General features: G+C 45.3%; 1 protein-coding gene across 1 annotated transcript in view; it reads left to right on the top strand.

The window, feature by feature from the left end:
- The first annotated feature begins 6,971 nt into the window (after window positions 1-6,971).
- Window positions 6,972-25,107, top strand: part of ext1b (exostosin glycosyltransferase 1b) — a 131,186-nt gene continuing 113,050 nt past the window's right edge. Inside the window, exon 1 of the mRNA XM_056399223.1 lies at window positions 6,972-9,135. Within this exon, the coding sequence (XP_056255198.1) occupies window positions 8,192-9,135 (944 nt within the window). The 5' untranslated portion in view covers window positions 6,972-8,191. The remainder of the gene's footprint in view (window positions 9,136-25,107) is intronic.

Below are 25,107 nucleotides of genomic sequence, written 5' to 3' on the forward strand. Positions count from 1 at the left end.
AGAGAGTCAAATCAGAGACGGGAGCCATATTCACACAGCGAGATGGAGGGTGAGATTCAAAGATTGATTCACCTCAATCTGAAAACTGCAATATGGAAAAACAAAGTATGGAAGAGAAGGAAAAAAGGAATCACAAAGACGAAATTAAAAAGTTTTTAGTCACACTATGTCAGTCTGACGTTCCACTGCTTTGCCTGAAATATCTCAACAAGTACTGGATGGATTACAATGAAGTTTTGTACAGACAGTCATGATCCATGGATTTGTGGTTTTAGGACTAAGTGTAACTTTGGTGATTCTCTGAGTGTGATTATTACAGTTATAATTGCATGCATTACACATGCACTGCATGCAAGCACATGTGATATTCTAGGTCATGTATGTAGTATGTGGAATAATTTACACATTAACACCAGTTTTCATAAGGATATCATTAGTCGATATTTGGGCTCAGTGTGGACCAAGACAGATGTCCACCTTGGGCTGAATTAGGAATTCAAATCAGATGGACTAAACATAGTCAAATTTCCTTGCCTATGTTTCATCAAGTCAATATTGCAGTTTGTAAAATACTTTGGTTTAACACCAAATACCTGCTATCGGCCTTTATCTTACTTATTGTTTAACGCTAATTAGCAAATGTTAGCATACCCGTGAAACATCAACATGTTAACATTCTCCTTACGCGCACATCAGCATGTTGACATTAGCTCTAAGCTCTGCCGTGCCTATGTGCAGCCTCGCAGGGCCACTGGCATCTGTAACTGTGGTCACAGGTACAAAAACAGGACCACTGGTGTCCAACTATCTCACAACATTTGTGCCAATAACTCCTCCCAAGAACCCAACAGCAGCCAACAGCACAGACATGGGGAAGACAGAGGTTGGTACAGCGAAATCTGGGTTAGAGTTCAAAGGGCTGAGGAGAGCAGGCACTGCTCTGATCTTTGGCAGGGGAGTTAAAACATTAACATTCACCCTGCACAGCCAGGCTTTACCCCTGCATCTCCTCAAAGACAGGGAGGAGGCTCATACAGTATGTACAGAGGAGATGCATAGAGTATGTGTGGCATATAAATTTATGTATAAATGTGTGTGTGTGTGTGTGTGTGTGTGTGTGTGTGTGTGTGTGTGTGTGTGTGTGTGTGTGTGTGTGTGTGTGTGTGTGTGTGTGTGTGTGTGTGTGTGTGTGTGTGTGTGTGTGTGTGTGTGTGCATGGTTCAGCCTCTAAAATGAGAGCAGTTCATGTATATATGACAACATATGAAGACAGAAGCTTAGAAAACAGACCATTTATGGTGTGTATGTTCTGGTTTCCTCACTCACCAGCTCCATCAGTGGAATTACTTGAGTCCATTAATCATTCCATAGTGAGTGGCTTGCATGGGTAATTGTAAATTAAGTGGATTACTGTGCAGTATAGTCCCTGCGGGAATTAAAGAACCTCTGAATGGATGCAAAATCCTACTGTACTGTAGCCAGCAGGTCCCACAGCTGCATCAGCACTTTCTGAAGTAATGATATCAGAATGAGCTCCTTTAAATGATACTGATTTAATATCAGTGCGGTAGATTTAATGATACTGACACTCATTATGTTTCAGCTCCCTGAAGTGGGGCCGATGTTTCAAGTGATTGGCACATTCAGCCGCAAGTGTGCTTATGAAGAGGTGTTTAATAGGACGAGCTTTAGACCTTTTCATAAGCAGGAATACTTTAATTCCGTTCAGCCAAGACGGAGGCTTTGTCTTCAGCCACAAAGTTGAAAAGTAAGTAAGGACAAAGTACTGTATATGTAAAGTTGCTCTTTCAGGGCTTTGCGTAAGAAGAAACTACAAGATGCATTCTTTTTTCCTCCTGGCTTCAGTGGCCTCATACCATCCAAATCCCCCAAATCAAAATCCACCCTGAATGAATTGCGGCGGAATACAAATGAGAAAGAAGTGGCAGGGATTTCTGTTTTAATGAGGACAAAAGCCTATCACCACATCTAACCTGAAACGCTTCATTTGATGCTGCCTGCCAGCCGGCACTTCCCAGAAGAATTCTGGGGTTAAAATTCTAGAGTTTCAGTGCAGTTCGCTCAGGGCCCTGGCAACAAATGATGGCCTCCCTCCCACACCCCCGAACATTTAAACCCAGCTCAGTTTGCCCAAAGCAATCTCAGCTCGGGAGTCGAAAGGTCACTTTAAATAAATAAAGAATAGGAGATCACTAGGCATCCCACACATGGAGTGAGCAGCACTTTGAAAGGATAGCCAAGGCTACACCATTTAGCATTCAGTAGCCCGAAGCAATCCATGAGGCTGGCAGTCTGAGAACAGAAAGTCCAAGTCCAGATTGACTCCCACTCACTTGCCACGGCTACATCAGTCACAATGCTCTTTTAGCTAAATTTCCGGCCTGTTTGTCACTGCACTGTTTGCTGCTGTCAGCAATGAGAGGAGACGACTGGATGGAATGAATTGTTTGCCTCAAGTTTTCATTACAGTATGTTTATGTTTATGTTTTCTATCTCTCTCAACTTTTCACCCTCCCTAAATTTTTTTGCAGGAATAAGCACCGGGGAAATAGCGGCACAGGTGACAAGACAAAAGATTGGACATGAATACTTGAAAAGCTCTGTGTTATTTTCTGAATCTTGCAAATACAAGCAGCGTTGTTGGGAAAGAAGAGCACACTCCCTGTGAGACCATGTAGACAAGATTACACACTACATCAGTGGAACTCTATTCTCAGGTTTTAGGAGCTACTTCACGAGCCTTTAAAAAGTAAACTCAGCTGGATTTCAGATTCGTTATTCACACCCTGTCCACACACACACACACACACACACACACACACACACACACACACACACACAACAAAATATAGTCTCATGTGCATGCACAAGCCGGGTACATGAATGCAAACACACACTGCAACCCCAGAGATACAGTATTTTTTGGGCATGAATGCTTATACACACACACACACACACACACACACACACGCAAACACACACACATGCCCTTTGTCATTGCAGGAGCCCAGCTTGTTACATCATCCAGAAGGGAGTTTATCAGCGACTGATCAGCAGCAGCCTGAAGACTCTCAAAGGCTGTTTTGTCTTCCTCCTGCCTGAAACTCCCTCAACCCACAGATTACCTTCCAGCCGTGGGTATTTGTTTACCACGGCCTGAATTTGCAAGTCTTTATCATGGCTGCCTGCCGTCACTGAGGGCAAGTGCTTTACACGCAGCACCAGGAGAGTCAGAGCATAAAGTGACTGTTCATTCCATTCAGTCAGGACATAGACCTATTCAAATCACTGCTTTATATCATACTGGATATGTTCTTATAATTTATATCTAAATGGCAAATGAGCTTCAAGGTCAATGTGTTTTGCTCAGAAGTTGCCATTCATTAATTTGGAAAACATTCAAATTGAATATCTCATGATCACTGCCTTATAGCAATATCTTTTTTTATTTTGCAGTTCCCGTGAATGACTCGATCTGCCTAAACTACTACAAAACAAGGCCTGTTCTTCATTGAAAACAACAACACGGAATATGTTTGACTTGCGTTCACAAAAGGGTCAAAAAACAAAAAAAAAGAATTTCCGCTTCAGAAAACAGATGTAAACAAAAGCAAGTGACACGTAAAAATGTAGGAAGGTTGTGTTACATGTGCATTGTGCCTCACATGTATTATCATTACATTCGAGTCACAGAGCTAAGCATTGGATTTTCCAAAGAACAAATACCTGCTGATCTTTGAGAAACAGAAGTCATTTAGCAGAACTTACTGCTGTTCTAGGGTTATTTGGAGAATCCTCAAAGACTCTTCCAATCATAGGGATTAAAAAAAGTTCTTGTTTGTTGTAAAAAAAAGAAAAAACTTTTAACCAGTTCCTCAAGTTGCAACAGTATTTCCTAATTCAGGTAGTTAGAAATGACACATGTCCTTGCACAAACAAAATATGCAAAAGTGGATTCATTTGTATATGAAAAGATAAAACACTGGAAGGAAATGTTTCAGAAATGGAAATGTTTTCATTTTAGTTTGTTTTCATTTGATTTAGGGAAAAGAGGTGCAGCTTTGCTCTGTGACTCAAATGTAACGGTAACACATGAAAGGCACAAAGTGAGGGCTACAACAAAGTAAGACACTGATTTACATCACCTTGCTAACTCTTTACACATTGGCACTGGGAGATATTTGTTCAAAAACTTTGAACTTCAACATGGTGTGTTCCATCCCAGCCAGTGTGTGGTTTCATATCAAAAGAAACTAATGATCTAACATTTGTGAGTGTTGCTCTTGGACAGAGTCCCCCCCCCCCCCCATGTAGAATTTGCCACTTCCTGTATTTTTCTTCCTCCATTAGTGGAGCAATTTCCTGCTCCTACATGCTGACAGCATCATTTCATTTGGGCAAAGTGGGAGAATCTACAGCGTACGTTTGCTCTTCTCTAATTCAAATCCACTGTTTGGTTTTGGCAGATTAAAAAAAAAGGAGGTGTTTTTACTTTATAATTTTGCTTAGTCCAGCTTTTAAGGCTTGACAGCCGGCCAGGTTTACTCATCCTCTCATATCCCTGACCTGCTACAGCCCTCTGAAGGGGAGAGACCAGAGCGTGATTGAAGAGGGGAATTTTTCTGGGGTGGAAACATTAGAAGTGTACACAAGGAAGGATGAAGGAGTGGAGTGAGGCAAAGCTCGCTGGAATGACTCCCAGTCCTCACCACTGTGATGCAGAGACCACACAGCTACAAAATGTTCCAAAACAGTCGGGATACAGCGCCGTAAAACTCTGACGCGCAGCGGCGAACGCTGCAGCCCGCGCTCAAGCTACTGCGCCTCTCCTTCTCACCTTCAATTAAGAGAAGTGTTTAATGATGTGGACAACCTGCAATACATTAAGGGAGACGCAAGCACTTTTCAAGAGAACAAGTCTATTCAGAGTACACCATCTTCTCCGGTTAACACAATCTCAGTTTCAAGTGTCATTAAGGAACCCGACATTATTCCTGTTAGAGTTGCAAGCAATTAAGAGAAAAGTCCCTCGGGCATAAACAAAAGCAAGGCTCTCAAAGAGAGGCAGTGTTGCCAAGTGTGCCAGTTGTGCGACTTTTCTATAAGAGTGCAGAGTTTAGATTAGTGTGAGAAGAAGTGCTGTGTAAATATAAGGCTACGAGAACCTGTTACGGCAGCGCAACATGCCGCAACATAGTCACAGTCGGACGATTCGGGATTTGCATGTTTCCTTTACTCAGCCCACGTCTCTTTGCTATACGGATTGCTTAACATTGGATCGAGCAGGACAACAACACGAAGACAGGAGCAGCCCTCTGGAACAGCACCCAGGCCTCTTCATCACCAGCATATTCCGACGATGAGCGCCGGCCAACCACAGGATCCTGGCCGGTCTCCCAGTCAGCCCTGCTAATTAGTCCCCCTCTTCTGAGCTAATTGGCCGATAAAAAATTAGGATGGCCTCTTCACCCAGTCTGAGTGTTGTGCCACCAAATGGCAGTGGGGAGGATTATGCGGGTTTATGAGGCATGGTGACACTCAGTGAGAACCACTCCTCTGCTATTAATTTCCTTGTCAGGCACGTCGCCTCTGCTGTGCCGCCTTGGTTTGTTAGTGGATACAGGAACATTTTAGCTGGAAGTTGACTTCCAACAACTTATTCTCATTGAAGACCTTCATATCCTGACTATTTCACTGTGTTTGTTTTTGGTACAAATGGACGATGAAATCATTTGAACAGATGCTGAGTCCTGGAGGCGATATAAACATTTCAACATGTTACATGCAAATCACACAGGGCTTATCTTACTTTAGTGGCTTTTGATTGTCTTTGCTCTGTCAGGACTGCAGGTTAGTGAATCTGGGTTTCCGTGAAAACCTGTTTGATCAAATTAGAGGGGACAATGTTTGGTGGGGGGAAAAAAACTTAGATGGGGCGACCTTGTGGTCTGGTGGTTGAGACACAGCAAAACACCATCAGACCGCAACATCCCTGATTTGATTTTGATATCAGCCATGGACCTTTGTTGCATGTCAAACCTCCCCACCCCTCCTCTCTTTCTCTCTCTCTCTCTCTCTCCTCATTTCCTGTCTGTCTTTACAGCTGTTCAATAAAGGCAAGAAATAGGAAAAATATGATATGAAGGAAGAAAAAAAACTTGGTTTACTAGAATGGGACAATAAGGTCTGAAAACACCAGACATTACAGAAAAAAGCAACTTCAAGATCTTTCTGCTGTTAAATGCATTAAACAAATAAAATAGACAAATAGAAGTACTAGGGTATGCTTCTATGCAACCTGTGAGTTGAATAAGAAAGAAAGAAAGAAAGAAAGAAAGAAAGAAAGAAAGAAAGAAAGAAAGAATGAATGAAAGAAAGAAAGAAAGAAAGAAAGAAAGAAAGAAAGAAAGAAAGAAAGAAAGAAAGAAAGAAAGAAAGAAAGAACAGTACATTTCATCAAGCACTGACAGTATAGACTGCTCAGCCTGAGTGTGTACAAGTCAGGTTGCCTATTGTACTTTGCTTGAGTATTTTTGAATTAAGATTTTCTAAGTAAAGCTGATGATGAGTTTGTTAGAGGTTGAACTGCTGAGTGGTATAAAAAGTTGTATGTAAACTTCACTTTACCTTGACAACATTTAAATTCTGCTTTAATGTCCAAGAGTCTGTTTGTTCCAATTTGATAAATACACTAGGCTGTAACATTTTGTGTAATGACTACCACATTTTGCTGTCTCACCCAAACAAGAATCTGAATGCAGGACTTTCACTAGTAGCCTATTTTCTCTTTGTGATACTTTTACTTAAGCAAAGGAAATCTCAGTACTTCCTCCACCGCTGAGGTGTAGACTGTTTAATCCAGATAGTATGAGAGCAAACAGTGTGTGTGTGTGTGTGTGTGTGTGTGTGTGTGTGTGTGTGTGTGTGTGTGTGTGTGTGACTCAGCCTGAACACAAAACACACTGTGTCAATCCATTCTCCTTTTTTTCTCCTCTCTTTTTTTTTGTTGTAGAGGGTGCTTTGCTCTCCGGCAACATCTTCAAACAACTTCTACAGGCTTAACAATTAGATAATTTGCACATGCGGAGGACTCCGGTTATGAATGGGTGCATCCCCTCAAGTCCCGCCTCTTCCGTTCCCACAGACGGACCAATCAGCGGCGGCGGTGCGCATCGGTGGGACGTCACGTCAGCTGCCGTCGTGTCGGGATTGGAATGTTACCGACTAACAATCGGAACAACTGAGCACTCGGTAATTGGACACTAGGCTCAAGGAATCCCGTCTTTTTGAACATTTTCTCAGCCATTGACCCGGTCTTGAGGTTCGCGTTTGTTCGCCTCGTGTCGACCGGCTAACTTCGCCCGCTGCGTGGCTCCCCGCCGATGAGGTTTTTATTTTATATCAGCGAGCGTGTGTGTGGAGGTTGTAATAAATAAGAAGAGAAATGCAGGGATTCGTCAGGTTACAGTTGTACCGCTGAGCTGCCCCTGCGCTACGACGCTGCCCCTCCGTTTTCTTGCCTCTCTTCACACGGGACCATGGAGTGATAAAAGAGGAGGGGGGGGATAGGACGGATTCACCCCGAGGCATTTGGATCGGAGCGCGGCGGCCACACCGACGGGCTTTTTTATTTTTCTTTCTTTCTTTCTTTTTTTTACACTCCCCGGTCAATGTGTTACCGAGTTTAACATCCAAACCGGGGTATACCTTTCCGTCTGGGAGAGCCTCGGGGACCCCTGCCGCTGTTCATCTGTGAGGGAGAGAGAGTTCCCAGACGGTTCTCGGACAGTTTTCCATTTGAATAGCCCCACACACACAGCCAGCCTGAATGAGGGTGAGAAGAAGCGCAGGGGAAGAGAGTCGCTGCATATGATTGTGTCCGAGAGGGTCCGGGCAGCACTGATCTTTTTAGGTGCGCCCAAGCCCCGCTGTAGGCGCTGCGCGATATGGTGAAACTCTACAGAAGAGGGAGAAAGGGACACTACTTTTAAAATCGCCCACATGCACTGGATCAATTGCTGGATTTGGGAACCGAATACGCAGAAGGGGGGTTGGGGATCCGTGGAGGCTGCCGGAGGATGGAGCGGTGTAGCCGGGGTTGGTGAGAGCCTAACTTCGGGCCACTTTACATTTCTTATTCCTAAACAACTCGCCCCTGTTCCCAGGACACATGCAGGCCAAAAAACGTTACCTGATCCTGCTCTCAGCCGGTGCATGTCTAGTGCTTCTCTTCTACCTCGGAGGGGTTCAACTTCCAGCGGCGAGCAGGAGCCGGCATGACCGCAGCCGAAATGGGTACCGGCCCGACCAGCCCTGGCCTCACTTCTCGGACCCTTTACACCCTTTCGTGCCCTGGGATCAGACGGAGACCGAGGAGTACAACCTGCACATATCCCCGAGGCAGAAGAGGGACGTCAACACGAGTGTTTACAAAGGCAAACGGTGCCGCATGGATTCATGCTTTGATTTCTCTCTGTGTCAGAAGAACGGATTCAAAGTTTATGTTTACCCGCAGCAGAAGGGGGAGAAGATCTCAGAGAGTTATCAGAATATTTTATCCACCATTGAGGGGTCGAGGTTTTACACCTCAGACCCCGGACAGGCGTGTCTCTTCGTCTTGAGTCTGGACACTCTGGACCGGGACCAGCTGTCCCCGCAATACGTCCACAACCTGAAGACCAAGGTCCAGAACCTGCCCCTGTGGAACGACGGCAGGAACCACCTTATATTTAACTTGTACTCGGGGACGTGGCCGGACTATACGGAAGACTTGGGCTTTGACATCGGTCAAGCCATGTTGGCCAAAGCCAGCATCAGCACCGAGAACTTCAGGCCCAACTTCGACGTGTCCATACCCCTCTTCTCCAAGGAGCATCCGAGGACCGGCGGAGAGAGGGGGTACCTCAAGTACAACTCCATCCCGCCTTTTAGAAAGTACATGCTGGTGTTCAAGGGGAAGCGCTACCTGACCGGTATCGGCTCGGACACCAGGAATGCCTTATATCACGTCCACAACGCCGAGGATGTGGTGCTGCTCACCACCTGCAAGCATGGCAAAGACTGGCAGAAGCACAAGGACGCGCGCTGTGACAAGGACAACGCAGAGTATGACAAGTAAGTGACAGTTACTGAAAAAGGAAAAAGCTTTTATTTGTATTTTATTATTTTTCATTGTTGCTCTTCCACTTTTACGCACGAAATCAGTGCGCAAAGAGCTGTCATCCACACCGACAGCGCACCAGGCGCATCCTGTGGAGTTCTCAGTGTGTGTGTGTGTGTGTGTGTGTGTGTGTGTGTGTGCGTGTGTGTGCGCGCGCGCGCATTTAGATGTGTGAGCCATTCAGATTAACTGACATTAAGTTCTTCCTAACTGAAAATAAAGGTATTAATAAGTAACACCGAATATTAATTTACTCCCTCAATTTGCACATGGATTAGAGTTAATCACCTGTTTAGTCTTGGAATTAAAACCTAGACTTAAGTGATGTTAAAAAAAAACCAAAAAAAAAACAAACATCTGGAAACATAACTGATTAACTGAATGATTATGAGCTTTATAATGATCCCCAACTGCAGTTTATAGTTGACCAGCCCTTTTATGTGTCACTACATGACTGGTTTTTACTCTCCACACTCCCTCTCAAGCATGACATGAAAGATCTCCAGTTAGTCTATTAGCTTCCAGGACGACCCCCCTGCCCTCCCCTCCCTTCTCTTCCTTACTTTCTTATGAAGGAATTCACCCCCCCCCCCCAACCCCCACCACCACCACCACCACCACTGCCACCACCTTCCTCTTCTAGCTCCACTTCATGGGAGCACTGCTGCAGCCTCTCACCAGGATGTGCATGGGCATGTTTGCTTTGCACCCTATGTTTAGTGCAAATTAAGTGAAAGTCGAATGTGGGAGTCTTTTTTTTTTTTTTTTTTTTTTTTTTAGTATCAGTGTTACCGTGACCTTGCCCTGATAAAAATGCTGCTTCCCACACTTAAAGGTGTAGTTGGCGTCGGCTGCGGAGTGTAACAAGTTTGGTTGAATTATGAAGCGATTTAGTGCGGCTAAATCAGCCATAATGGGTTAATTATCACCTTTAATTTCCAAGTGCTAGTGCCATCGTTTCCACTTAGCCCCCAGGGACAGTTGATTACCTCTAATTTTGGAGGTCTCAGTTTTGTCAAGGTGGTAATTAATGATTCCCCTTGGGAACAGCAGCTGTACTTGAATGTTTGGTATGTTTTTAATATGGGGGCGGTGTCGTCTGATGTTTACATAGCTGGGTTACACGGTGAACCCTGCTGTCAGGTTCACTCGTCTGTGAGTGACATCGGTTTGATCTGCATTTATCAACCTGTGGATCCTATGCCTCTGTGTAAAGCCTGGAGAAGCTCAGGCATGTGATAACAGCACTTGTCTACATTGTTCCTAGAGGTTGTGCCTACCTGTGTGTGTGTATGTGTGTGTGTCAAGGTTAAGGGAAAGGACAGATGGGGAACATATGGAAAGTTAACCTACACATATTTCCATTCAGTCAGTCAGAAAGACAAGAGAGCAAGGTGCAGGAGATGTGGTGGTGGGGGGGATAAGAAGAACTTTTTAAACCAAACACATGTTGGGTTGAGAGAGGAAGCGACTCTCCTTGAACTTGAGATGAACCCAAAAACCTCCAGCTCCTCACAGACACACTGTATTGCCAGAAAAAAGGAGCTCTAACAAAACTTCACAAGCACGCACTTGTCTGTCCATTCGTCATCCCTTTTTTCCCCCCTCTCGCTCTCTCTCTAACACACACATACACACACACACTCATTCTCTCCATCTCTGTCTCCCTGGATGCCTTGGGCTCGGTGTCACCCGGGGAGATATGTCATCCATTATCTGACATTCCAGTCATCTCTGGACAGCCCACCTCTGCTCCGCTCATGGCTCTCTTTCCCCCAATGGATCCGGCCTTGTTTTTCCCAGAAGCACCCCTCTGCCTCTGGAACATCTCACCACCATAATCAGCTGACTGACACAGCTGATCACCGTTGAGTTCAGGGAAACTGGGAGCGCTCTCTGACCCACTCTTTCCACTGTAGTGCGTTTCATGGTTGATTTATTTTGATCAATACGGGCCTGTTAGTCATTTCTTTCCCAACATCGATGACTACATCTGATTTCTGTCCCCACTAAAACTCAATAAATCCAATTGTATTTTTACACAACACTTTTACAGTGTTTAGCATGTGGGCCTGATTCTGGTTGTTGCACCGAACATCTCAGTGGTTTTCACACTTAATTTGGACTTTTTCTTGTGACTTTAGAATTGATTTAGCTGGTTATAGCCCGTTTATAATGCAAGCCTGCTTTGGCATTTGTCAACACAGTGGAACCAATAGATTTAAAGCATTTCTTTTGTCCTGTTATGATTCAGCAAACCTGTGTGGATTTAATCAAACTGATGCCTTTCATTTCAATCTAATTTAAACTCCTTCGGGTGCCAGCCCAGGCTTTACAAAAACCCTGACTTGGCTCTCTCAGGTAAAGGCATCTATGCGCAGTGGGCCGGCCGGTCGGCGTTAGCGCTCCATTTCCAGGAGGCTGGGGGTGGACAGGCGGGTGGGCAGGCGGTGCCTTACGGGGACTCTGTGGTGCAGACTCAGGAATGCACACACGTGTCAGAGCAGCTGTTAGCGGTTGAGGAGGGAGCGCTGCCAAGGCAGGCTGACTGGCTGCACAATATATGTACATACCTGGATGCTCTTTGAATGTAGCTCGGTGCAGAGAGAGAGAGAGAGAGAGAGAGAGAGAGAGAGAGAGAGAGAGAGAGAGAGAGAGAGAGAGAGAGAGAGAGAGAGAGAGAGAGAGAGAGAGAGAGAGAGAGAGAGAGATGCAGTTGAACACAGACTGTACTTGTAACACAAACGTACGCACGCATACACATAAATATCTACACACACACACACCGTGGCTGGTGCTGCATCCAGGCTCATCCTTGCCTCCTGACCTCTGACCCCGTTGGCTTCCAAAGGAATGCTGCTCTACTGAGGAATGCAGCGGCAGGAGGCCAGACTGGAAGCCAGTATATGGGCACCTGAACCGGCTCCAACCCACACACACACACACACACACACACACACACACACACAAATGCACCACGCTCCACACATTTATTCAATTGATTTTCTTAGCTGCAATAGCTTTCAATTGGAGTCACTCTGGTCCACTTCCATGGCCAAACGCTGATGAAAGGGCCCATTCACTGCTACATTATCCACTCAGTTTTCAGGGCTGCTGACAATGATCCTGGGAGAGGACAGTGAAAGGCTATTATGGGCTCGCCAATTGAAAAATTTCATATAAGGTGGGATTTTGCTGTAATGCTGTGGCGTGTGGTGACTAAACCACTTTTATTGTCATTCTCTTAACTGGAAATGTGATTTAAAAAAATTTTTTTTTTTAATTGTTTTTTCCTTCTGTGTCTTCAGTTGTGGGAACTCAAGTTTTCATTCCTTTTAAAAGGGAAGTCACTTTTGTGGCCTGCCACTTCCTGTTTCGGTAACGAATCACTTCAGGCATGGGGTTTTTCACTGTATTATGTATTGAAAAAGGGCTCATCATCAGTAATAACCTATGTGCCGTGCACTTAAACAGTTTTCTATACAGTGGCTTACTGACATCATATGTTTAACCCAACATTACCCCCACTCTGCGAGCAAAGTGCTCTGTATTCCACTTGCAAGCAGATAAGCCTGCAGATATCAAAAGTACAGTCTCATCTAATATCACAAGTCAACTGCTTCAGCACATCATTATAACTATTGAGTGTTCCATTAAAGTCCGACTGCACACGCTCCTTTTATTTGCTCTCTGTGAAGTTTTTCCCTGGCTAACAGCAGCGTCATCATCCCCCCCATTTAATACTTAACCAGCTTTGTTGGCTCGTATTGACTTTGTACTTTAGCTACTTCACTGGCAGCTGCTGCTCAAGGTCACCCGGGGGACTTGAAAACTGAAAGAGAGAGGGGAGGGTAATGAAGAGAAGTAGAGGGAGAGATTTAGAGAATGAGAAAGTCAAGAGGAGATATAAGACAATGTGTCTGCGTTTGAGCAGGCCTGAAAGTAAGTGTGTGTGTGTGTGTATAGAAGGAAGAAGAAGAAGAGCAAGTGGGTGTGAGATTGAGTGATAATAGCGCGAGGTGTATGTTGGGAGAGTGCTGCGTGAGGTGGGATGAAAGAAATGGAGAGTCCAGAAAATTGCGCGTGTAGTGGGATTTTTTCCCATTAGGAGTCAATGACAGTAACATCAACCAAGCGCTGCAGCATTTTCATTTTCACAACTGTGTCATCAGCACAAATTTTCCCACTTGAGAAAATCCTCTCAAATGCGTGAGCAGAGAGAGAGAGGGAGGGAGGGATGGAGTAAGAAAGGAAAGGGGAAACAGGCCAGCTTCTAACATCCGCCCACCCTCTTTGCATGTTTCCCTCTATTTCTGCTTTACCTCCTCTTACCTTTCCTCCCTTTGTTTTGGTTCATCATACTTTTCTCTTTCCTCTCCTTTCCCTCCTCCCCTTCTCTCTCTCTCTCCCTCTCTCCCTCTCTCTCTCTCAACACGGAAACACTGATGTGATTTGTCTCGAGGTGGCTCCCCGCCACATTTCCATTTCCCTCATTTTTTTCTTCTTCTTTTTATGACGACGCGCTGGTTGACATTTTGTTGATACGACGCCACAAAATGAGAGGCAGAGGCCGATCCGGGCCAAGTGAAGAAAACCAGCAACACTTCCTCTCCGCCTTATCTCAGTAAAACACTATTGTGAGTGGGAATAGCAGCATTCACCTGGATGTCAGTGGACTTCTTCTGTTGGAGATCTGCAGTCGCCGAGGAGCGAGGAGCAAAACACAGTCATGTTGCTACCTCGCTGTTTGGCAAGAGAGGGTGTCACACTCCCCGGGTTGCCATTGTTTGTTTTTCTGTAGTCAGATTAATAAATCATGAATATTTCATGATTGCCTGCTCTCTCTTAGATAAAGTACCAAGCTCGTGATGGAGAATGTTAATGATGTGGAGGATAATTAGTTTGAATGTGGTGCAGCTTAATTAGGACTCTTTGATATTTTGGTGTGTGCGTATGTGTAAGATTTGCAGATTTAAGCCTATAACTACATAAAACCTCTGTTTGTTATTTTATCTTATCAGGTTCTCTATCGCTCATCTCCTCTGACTTTCACTCGCTCTGCTCTTTCCTCACTTTAATCGACGTGTGTGTGTGTGTCTGAGTCGATTCAGCTTCGTTTGGTTTTATCTGCGACGAGTCACCGTGACACGTGACAGAAGTCAGCGTGGCTTCATCAGTGTTCCTGTCGGCCCTTTTCATAACTGCTATTTTCTCAGCAGTTGTAGACTCTAGTGACACATAGCTGTTACAGTAGCTTGCATTATATTATTCCACCTTGTAGACAACTGGTTGTTAATAATTTGAGCTTTTCATACCACTGTTTTCTGTATTATGCTAAAAAAAATTACTTAATAATTAAAATTATTCCATGAAGCTATTAGTAACTTGGTGACACATCCCATATATAAGGGCACAGGGTTGTTGTAGCTGTTTGTCGGTTGACTATGTCTTTGAATATCTCCAGGGCTGCAGTTATGTTCATCATCGATCAATATATTAATTATTTATTGGATGAATTGTTTGGTCCATAACATCTTTGCAGAAAGTTTCCAGAGCCTCAGGTGGCACTTTTAACATGTCGCCAATGTTCTGTCCGACGTTCACATTTGAGAGGCTGAAACCAGTGATTTTTTGGGGGGGGGTTTTTATTTTCCGGAATTTTTCGAATGATTGATCGATAATCAAAACTGTAAGTGTTTAACTTGATGTGAGTAACTAACTAACTGTGAGTTATGAGTAATCATTTCAGCTCTACTAATCTCCGATCTGTGTTCCAAGTTTGTGTTGCTACTTGTTTTTGTCTGTGTGAGTTGTGGCTGCTCATCCGTCCATGTCGGTGTGTGTCTGTGTGTGTGAACGCGCGCACATCCCTGTGTCTTTGTCTTCATACGTGGTGTGTGTGTGTGTGTGTGTGTGCGCGTGCAGGATGACTGGGGTCACGACCCCGCTGTCTGTCCCCTTGCTGAGTGACGAAGGCAAAGCCCCGCTCACTGACCCACATTCATTGAGGGATTACCAGCGCAGCCAAGCCGCCCCTGGCCTCAGAGGTGGTGGTGGCCGCGGCTGTGGCGCTGGAGGGGTGGGAAGCAAGAGAGGGAAAGAATTGGGGGGATGGACATGAACTCGGCTCACACTCACACACACACACAAGCATACACACACTTGCATCGGATCAGACAGTGAAGCCTGAGTGAAGCATCCTGCACCCCCTCCCAGGCCAGCTGCTGGCTAGTTGGTGGAGAGAGATTGATCAGCTGGGAGGGCTCCCCCAAAATGAAAATCGATGAGAGTATTAGCACAGCAGTAGGCGAGCCCCTGGAATCATTTCCTCTGTTAAAAGCTGCTCACTTCCACTCTGGAGGAAAAAAAAAAAAAAGGTCCGAAGGCTTATTGTGCTCGCGGTAACAGTAATTGAAAGAATGAGGAATAACAAGGCATCAGAACGCCGTCCATTTTTTTCCAGGACTGTCGGGAAATGTTTAAGGGGAATGAATTAATAAGAGACACAGGCACAGTGGTAAAAGTTGTAAACCCCCGCCCGTCCTCTCTTCCTCTCTCTTTTTCTTTCTGTCACTCTTGAGGCACACTCATCCCTAACTAGTGCTGATACAGTGATGTAAAAAGTTTGCAGGCAGACAGGGAAGCGAGTATCTGCGCAGTTTCTGGACGGCTCTGACAGCGCAGAACAGAACGAGAGCGCGAGAGAAAGAAAGAAGCCGATTGGGTCCTCGTGAACGTAATTAAACTAGACGGGTATGTGACTGGCTGAGACAAAAAAGTGATGATCAGGACAGACACGTGATTGGCTTCTCATTAAATTCTCTGCTGAGGAGGGATGAAAGAAAGATATGGCTGCTGTCTGCAGGTTTAGTGAGCACAATGAGTTCTGAGTTCTGACATCTGTCTTTTTTTTTTTTCTTCCTTCTTTTCTTTCTTGTAAGCAGAGAAGACGAACTATTAAAAAAAAAAAAATCTCTCACGTCTCAGCTTTCTCCGATTGGCATGAGGCATGAGGCATGCTGGGACGGGGGCAACGCTGCTCTGAGCGTACATTCCCGCCCCCCCCATCATTCCAGCATTCCCAGGTTCAGTCGCTGCACTGTTTTGCCATCGGGCCCCTTGGTTTTTGTCATGTTTTTTTTTTTTTTTGACTTATCAAAGAGGCGTGGGACGTACTCTGACTGCACTCGCAACTAACAATTTCTCACAGCAAAAATGTGTTTGCTACTTTCATAACTGATGTTCAGTGCAATGCAATTTCAGGGAAACTGTCTACATTGTGATTTAAATTGGGATCATTAACTTTAAAGATGCTCTTGACAATATTTGAATCCTCTAAGTATATGAAAGTTTGTGTCTCATACTGACAAAGTCGCAGAGAGTGTTCACTCCAAAGAGCGTTTTAGCGTCCTTTAACCCATTATTTTGATTTATAACCGAAACAAAAACATATCCAATCACGCTTATTAAGATGAACTCCACATCTGTAGTCGTTCTGTATCCTTCTTTAGCTGAACAAATACCAGTAAAATGATGCATTTTCTTCTCGTCTTGTCGTTTTTTCCCGCCCAGTTGGAGACTTGTCAATTTTTATGTAAATTTAAAAGGAAAAAAAATGGCCGTGAATGAAACACCTCGATCAGTCAGCTCTTTGAAAGGCCGTCATTTCTGATTCACGAATGCATTTGACTTCCCTGCCCATCCCTCCCATTTGCTTGTATGACTGGTCAAGTGGATGGAGGCTTCACTGTGAGTGAATTAGGCTGCACTTATATGGCTGTTATCTTTTCCGCTGCTGAACTGTGGAGCATTGAGTGTGTTAGTGCATGAGAGGTCAGGGTGTGTGCTTGTGTGTGTGTGTGTGTGTGGTGTGTGTGTGTGTGTGTGTGTGTGTGTGTGTGTGTGTGTGTGTGGAGAGAGGGAGAGGAGATTGCCGCTGGTTCCGGTGCTCCCAGGCATTCATCTTTCTTCCTGAATGACTCTGCCGTCCCCAGGCTGTGGAGCACCTGACCACAGTTATCTCATCAATGAGGGGCAGCGGGCAGAGACTCTGGCCCATATCTGCTGCGGCTGCTGTGTACGCTGACGCGCTCACACGGCAATCGCAGTGAAAAGATGAACATTTCCCTCCGAATAAGAAGACGGAACAGAAACTGATCAGAACGTAGTCCATCAGCGTTGTCAGCAGTTGTTACAGATCTTGGTTTCAGTCAGCGTGTGACTCCCTCGGGGCGTTGCAGCAGCTCCAGTGGGGATGGGGGGGGGCGTGGGGGGAGGGGCGGCTAGTTATTATGGCCCCGCAGAATGACAGCTTTTATGGCCCCAAGAGGCCATTCAGCAAACACCTACCGACGGCACATCAATGGGACGGCAGATCGTTGACGTCAGCGTGCACGCCGACCTCCCTCCTTCTCTTCTCACCACCACGAGAGCGAAAACAAGCACTTAACCCCTCTGCTGGTATTCATATTCAAATAGTAATTGGCAAAAGGGAAATCTGAGTAAGGGCAAAGAGGAGGAGGTGGTGGTGGAGTGGCGGAGTTGAAGAGGGCAATAGCTTAAAAAAGCATTATGTCATTGAAGAATGTGTGCATGGCTCAGTGTTTAAGGGGCCACGACTTCGAGGAGAGAAAGAGGGTTTTGTTGGCGCAGATCTGGCTGCCTGGCAGGCTGATGGAAGGGCCGCGCCCCCCCCCCCGTCTGGTTCCTCATGCTTTATGGCTCGGTTTGACTTCCACTCTCGGGGTGTAAAAATTGTGGCTGCCCTCAGGCCCTCCAAAGGGGTCCTATTGTGCTAAAGTTTGCCCTCGTTCAGAGGGAACGCTTGTGCCTTGTTGACATCGCAGCCTCCCCATATGGTCCCCTTTTCCTCCCCCTCACGCCCCCCCCTCCATTCTCCATCAACCCTGGCTCTCCTGTCGCTGCGGCCTCTCTTCCTCGTTGCATCTCTTTTCCTTTTCGGTTTTGAAGCCCGGGCGACAACTGGCAACAATGGCTGCTCACACTGCTCCAGCCATTGACAACCAGGCCCTGGTTTGGCAGATTCCACGACACTTCACGGATCAGCAGCGAAGCCAAAACTAATGGAGGAGGAGGAGGAGGAGGAGGCGGCGGCGGAGGAGGCGGAGGCAGTGGGGGAGAGGGTTACACGGGAAGAAGGCATCTGGTCTCACCAAGGAGAGTCTCAGTATGCCCGGGAGCGTGGGTGTGTGATTGACCAGAGAGAGGAAGGAAAGAATCATTTTTGGTCTATCGCTGTTTTTCCCAGTTTCCCTGCCAGGTGGGCGGGGCTGTTTGCATGGTGTTTATTCATGAGCTCGATGGGGGCATCCTTTTCAGATAAATGTAGAAGGAGCGCACGCTTGTTTTTTGGGGGGGCGATGTAGGACAAAGTGCAGCTGCTGGTGGTAATGCTGGATATTTTTAATGAACACCCACACTCAGTTTCTTCTCAATGTTCTTCCCATCTCACGATGTCTCCTCTTCTCTCCTTTGCACTCATTCTTCCTGTCTCACACACCCACAGCCCGAAAAGCCCAATTACACAACTATTTTTTCATGCATGTGGGAAAAAAAAAAACTTGACAGCATTACTTCCCATGACTCTGGCCTTCTGCATCAAAGAGCAATCTGTACAATTTCATTACATCATGGATGGAAACATTTGAGGAAACAATGGCATTTCTAGCCGTGTGAGTCATTTTCACAGAGATCCAGTTGAAGATCTGGTGGCACTTTCCAATTGTTGGCCTAAAGGCAGATCCATATTCTTGTGAGCTCTATTCCACCACTTTCCTCCCCCCTACTTGTGTCTTCCTGCAGCTCTATCGCCGAGGCGTAGGAGACTTCCCCTGTTTCGCTGGCTTAATTTTTACCCTCCTGCATCCTGACTGGTGGTGGCTATCCAGCTGCATCCCTGCCCTCAAAGCAAACCGAAAGAACATGAGGGAGGACGGGCTCAAACGGGGGAAAAGCCAGTGATCCCGCTGAGAATCTGAAGCGGCGAGAAAAGAAAGGGAAAGAAGAAAAACGAGGTGGGGGGGGAGAAAAAAGAAAGACGTGTAGCAGAAAGAGCAGCAGAGCATTCTGCTTTGTTTAGCAGCTCGACGGCGTGTATTTTCTTTTCTTGGGTGAATTGAAGTGTTTATTTCCCCAGAAAGTTGTGACACAGCAGCACTTTGTTTTCAAAGTGTCTGCGCCTTGTTTGCCTTTGCAGCTCGCTCGCTAGACACAACGTTCTCCGGCTGTCTGAAGCGAGACAGGTGAGGAGTGCGTGGAGAAGGTTCAGACGCCTCTGCTTATGTAATGTGTGGATCCCTGTGGTAAGACGCATTGTGGCGGGTATCTCCGTAAACATGAATAGAAACGCTGAGGCTAGTTACGTGGGTTCAGTTCAGTCGTGGCTGTGAGAGGCAACAATCAGGGAACTTGACATGGTTAACAATGTCCATTATCAGCCACAGCTGAGATGCACTTGATTTAAATTCCTGCTGATCTGGTCGAGATGTTGACTGGCCATGAGTTAAAGACTGTTCTGTATCAAACACCCCCCCGGTATGCACATTTACAAACGCGGGAATGCGAAAGGAAGGCGATCTGAAGGTGGGATGTGCTCCAAAACACAAGCGTATGCAGACAGCAGATCACAAGCAGGCGCGCAGGTGCCTCTGTTCATATTATATGGGGAAACGGGGCTTGATTTGAGTTCCAGCCAGCTCTCCCCGCATTAAAACGATGCATAACGATGAAGACGCCCAGACACAATCTTTCACTGGCTTCCCATCTACAAAAACACCACTAATTGTGTTTGTCGAAGCTCTCGCTGTACTTGGAGCCCAGAAGTCTGCAGAGGTGGACGAGTGTTCTGCCTCTGCACCACCTGGATGCCCTGACTGTATTAAGTGTAACATTTCCGTGTATGTTATCTATGTACGTATGGCCCACAAATTTGGGAGAGAAACTTAATTAGAGGTTTTCCGGTGCTCCAGATAAACCAGGGTTGATGGGACTTTGGCAGATTCTCACACTTTGGACTGAAACCTTCTGCCTTTCATCACAGTCTGCTGGCTGGCAACCTCGAAATGCTAATTATTTAAACCAGGCAAGATGGTTCAATTAATTTGAAATCAACTCAGAGTCCAAAAGACCTGTTTTTCCTCATTATGAGTCTGCATGTTTGTATGAGTGTGTGTGTGTGTGTGTCCCTTACACGTGTGACATCTTTCTAAAGACTTTGGTGCTCTTTTAATCAGTGGCTGCGTCTCTTCCTGTGTGACACTCAGTCAGTATCATTGCTTCTATATTGAGGTGATAGGTCAGATTCTCAGAGGGTGACGTTTACCCATGGCACAGATATGTGCCTATATGTGTGTGTAAAAGGAAGCGCTTCTATTTGCTAGTGGGCCTAGTCAGGAGTTTGTGGAGTATCTGGTGACTTATTTGCTCACAGCTACATATCTTACTATCTATAAACACTCACTTATATTCTACAGGGACACTGACTTAACAGGAGCTTATGGAAAGCATGAGCTAATAATGTCTGAATATACCTGCTATTTATTGTGTGGTCGGCAATAGTCGCCCCTCCGCTTTAGTGGTGGAGTGTGTGTATTTTATCTTCGGCTTGGACTGTGGAGGATTGCTCTTCGGTCTGCAAAGTGTTTGCACTGTAGCCGACGAGGGGACAGACAGAAATCCAGACAAGTATGTGTTACGTTTACTCTGCAGTCTGAGTTGTCTGAGTTGTGTGAGTGTGAGTGTGTGTGTGTGTGTATGTGTGTGTGTGTGTGTGTGTGTGTGTGTGTTAAATTGTGCGTCTGCATATGCATATGTGCGTGGCTATGCATGCTGCCAGGCCTGCGTGTGTTCCCTTTAGCAAAGTAGTGCTGATTCAGTAGTGTGTCCTTCCATCCCAACTTTTTCCCGCTTTCCTCAGTGAATGTTCTTCTTTTTAAGCCTTTAGGCAACCTTCCCGCCCAGCCTCTTCCTCCCTGTCCACACATATGCACCTCCCATCCCTCTCGCATACTCAGCAGCATCTTGTTTGGCCGAAACCCGGCGCTAACTCTAACTGTGGCCACTCATGTGGAACCCCCAGAAGCTACAAAACATGAATAATGTATCAGCAAGAGGAGTTTTTATTCATGTTTTTTTTTTTTTTGCTCTTCAAATTAGTAGCATGTCCACATATACCCATGCAGCCGTACAGTGTAGCCGTACAGGCAGCCCCTGGTTTTCGCCAATATTTTCACTAAGCAGCACCAAGACATCGTTCCTCCCGTATTCTCTCTTTGACGTGGAGAAAATTTGATTTGAATTTCATCCAGGATCAGAGAGTGACCTTAAAGGCCTGTTTTTTTGGGGGGGTTTTTTTATTATTATTTTTTTTAGGGTGAACACTGAGTGAATTTACTGAGTTCACACGGTCTGAGGAGCAGAGGAGATTCATTATTCAATAAATTGCATTTAATGTGGAGTATGAGGCGAGACCAAATGAGCCTCAAAGCCGGCGGCATCTCTGGATGCTGATAAGCTTTTTAGAGGACGACACAGGGGATGTTTTTTGGGAACGGGAACAGACGGACTACATCTCTCAAAAAATAGATGCGTTGCATTGCATTTCCCAGCTGCCGTATCTTTTAGGATGGCTGAGGCAAGTAGATCTAAGAGCTCTGTCATTGCTAAGTTTGCTGTGGCTTCATCATCACTGCCACATTTGCTGTGCGTTTTCCATTTTAAACCTCCCTAAATAAATCAGTAAATCTCCAGCTTCAGAAAAATCTTCACAATCTCCTTTTCTCATTATATACAGCAATATCGTATGTCGTATATCGTATCTTTCCCATAGTTTAATCAGTCCCTTTTCCCTTTTTGATATTAGCGAAAAAAACATGTCCATCTGCATCAGCTTCTGTGACACAGTGTTTCTGGTGCACATTTTTAATGTAGTAACTTGAACTGTTTAACAGTGGAGCAGATACTGGCAGCGTTATGCTAAAATTGTACTGAATTTGACCTGGGAGCAGGCACACCCTCACATCTCACTTATCTAATTTCATCTAATATGCACAGTCCCTCATATGGGATTATGGGTGTTGTGTACAGACGGCTTACAAACATGTCTGAGCTGCTGTGACGAGTCCACGCTCTGGGCACGCTGCCCTCTGAGTGTCCACAGAACGCTTACTGGAGAGAAAAGGCCGCAATCATCCATATTACACGTTGGAAGTTTGAGGCGTAGCCACACTGTAAAAAGCTTCTGCACCTTCTCATTTAACCACTTAACCAGTGAGTGACTCAATCTTTTTCTTCTCCTGACTCACACATTATAGCTCCTCCGTGGTGTTTGTTTACTCTAAATTGTATTTTTTTCTAAAGATGTAAAATCTCTCCTCGCTGCCCTCCTTTATGCTGCTTTGTTTGAGGTTTAAATCTGTTTTGTTCAGTTTTCAGAGGTTTTAAACAAACTTCGTGACAAAAATCATCATGTTAGCCATGTAGCACTAGCCAACCTTATTAGCATTAACAACACTCTTCTACCAGTCTTCATTTTATACACATGGAATTGCTGTGTAGCAAAAAAATTCAAGTGTGGCTAGCTAATTTGAGAGAATGAATATAGCATAAAAAGCAATGTCAGACGTTAGCTGCCTGTTAATAAAAAATGTTTTAATGAGCGGAGACGATATCGCTCACTTCGTCCCGTGCGGTTTATACATGTGTGTCCTTTCATTCAGTAATTCCTGGAGCACCAGCAGAGCCGAGGTAGCATTAGCTTGACTTTCCGAGCTAATCGGAGTGCAAAATCGGGATTAGCATCTGCTAGTCGTGTTATCCGCTAATCATTTCAAAGCTGCCCACATCACCTGTCCTCCTCAGTGCATTATACACTTCATCAGATCACATGTTGCCAACTCAAGGTGCACTCAAAAGACTATGCATTGCTTTTATTGTTATACATATTTTATACGCTGCACTTTCACATATATTGACTTCTTTTAGATACACAGCATATATATGCACTTACGATTTGATTGTGTCATGTTGCATGGCTAAAGCTCTTTAATTTGAAAGCTTCTTCCCTGAAGGAAGTTTCAATTTTGATGTTGAAACCCAGGTACTTTTCAGGTCAAATCCTGAACCATGTCCTCCTCCTCAGGTCAGACTTGTGTAGTTACCGCGCTGTCTAGTTAATGATTGTCTAACATTACCCAACATAACCTTATCAAGGCCATATGTGTCAGGCTGTCGCTCCTTATCAGTGTGTTACTACATGGATGAACGCACACGTGAATACAGACAAAATGAACAGGGATGGAGAGAGTAGAGGTCCCGGCCGCAAATGAATAAGCCTGTGTGTTGTGCCAAGCACAGCTGGACACTGAAATACAGGCAGCCACCCACGACAGTCTGGAGGTGTGTTGTGTTAACAGCTCCTCATTGGATGATTTCTCTTCTCTTCGCTTCGCTTCGCTTCTCCTCTTCTCTTCTCTTCTCAGTCACAGTGACGTCTCTCATTACTCCAGGGTAATTCATGCACCTATTTACTGCTGTGATGATGTGCAGATCTTTAGTGACAAAATGCAGCAGGGCTCTATGAGCCTGCATGCCAAATCACTTGTCTCCTCGCAGTGTTCGCTGTGCTTGTGCTTGTGTGTCTGTCAGTGTGTGTGTTCGCTCACTGAACCGTGTGAATGTGAATGATCCTTTTAACTGTATGTGAGACCCTCTGTCTGTTTAGAATAGAGATCAAATCACGTTTAGTCCCCTGTTGTTATAAAGCACTTCCCATGCAATCAGCTCTTCCCTCGTACGCCTGTGTGTTCTTCATCCAGAAAGTTTCATCATGGCAAACAAGCTGCTGCCACAGAGTAAAATAGGATGTGAATACATTATGTTAATGGCTCAGCTAATAGCCAATTGAAGGCAGGAGCACATCAACCATTTATCAATCAATATGGCAATAAGTAAGTTAATATATCAGTGGTCACAAAGAGCACAAATGGGTGTTAATGCTAGCCTTCCTGTTAATCTGTTGTGGTCGTAGGGGAGAGACATGTTTTTCAATGAAATGATCTGATGTATGCAAAATAATTATAAAGCACTAGCCTCTTTAGAGTAGAGACCAAATGAATGTGCAACTTCTTGGACATTGGACATGTTTGGTTTAGGCGAGGGGTGGCGCCTGGGTAGTACGCTGCAGAAATCAGTGTTTTATTAACATCATAAACAACCAAGTCTCTTGTTGTTCCTTGAATTTTTCCCGGGCCATTTTGGCATCTGCCCTACCTGACAGAAGTTCCTAGATCTCGTTGTCTCGTCGTCATGTGAATGACCTTTCTTCACCATCATCAGCACACCCACTCGCTCACTGTGAATTCTCCGGGCATTGACCTGCTCTATTCACACACGGACCCAATCGGACATCTCACTGACATGTACGAGGGGACCTGGTAAAGTCTGTTTAATCTCCAGTTCGGCTGTTTTGAACAATTACGTTCTCACATACAGCTCCTACAGGTGATGTCGAGCTACATTCATGGTTGCAGTGCACGTGTGAAAGCATTGTAACTGTCCCATGATGCTCTAAATACTGTATCAGTGAATTTTCTCTGTGGACTTACAACAATAGCCATAAATATCCCGACTAAAAATAGTTCCCAGCTTCACAAACCCATGTCATTAGAATTTTTTGTGTGTGAAGTCCACAAGATGTGTGACACTGGCAGTCGTATGTCGTTTTTTCCAGCCTCTGTGATGTGGGTGCGGTTCAAGTTCCTCCACACGGCTGAGTGGATTGGGTTTTGCAGAAATGTGAATGGGAGGTGTGAAGAGGCCGGTCCTTCACGAACAATAGGTGTTGTGGCTGCTGGTAGGAAGGTGAACAAGTTTAAATAACAGGATGGCAGAGGAGACATGCCAAAGGC

The sequence above is a fragment of the Seriola aureovittata genome, chromosome 16 (genome assembly GCF_021018895.1).
Source record: "Seriola aureovittata isolate HTS-2021-v1 ecotype China chromosome 16, ASM2101889v1, whole genome shotgun sequence".
Lineage (NCBI taxonomy): Eukaryota > Metazoa > Chordata > Actinopteri > Carangiformes > Carangidae > Seriola > Seriola aureovittata.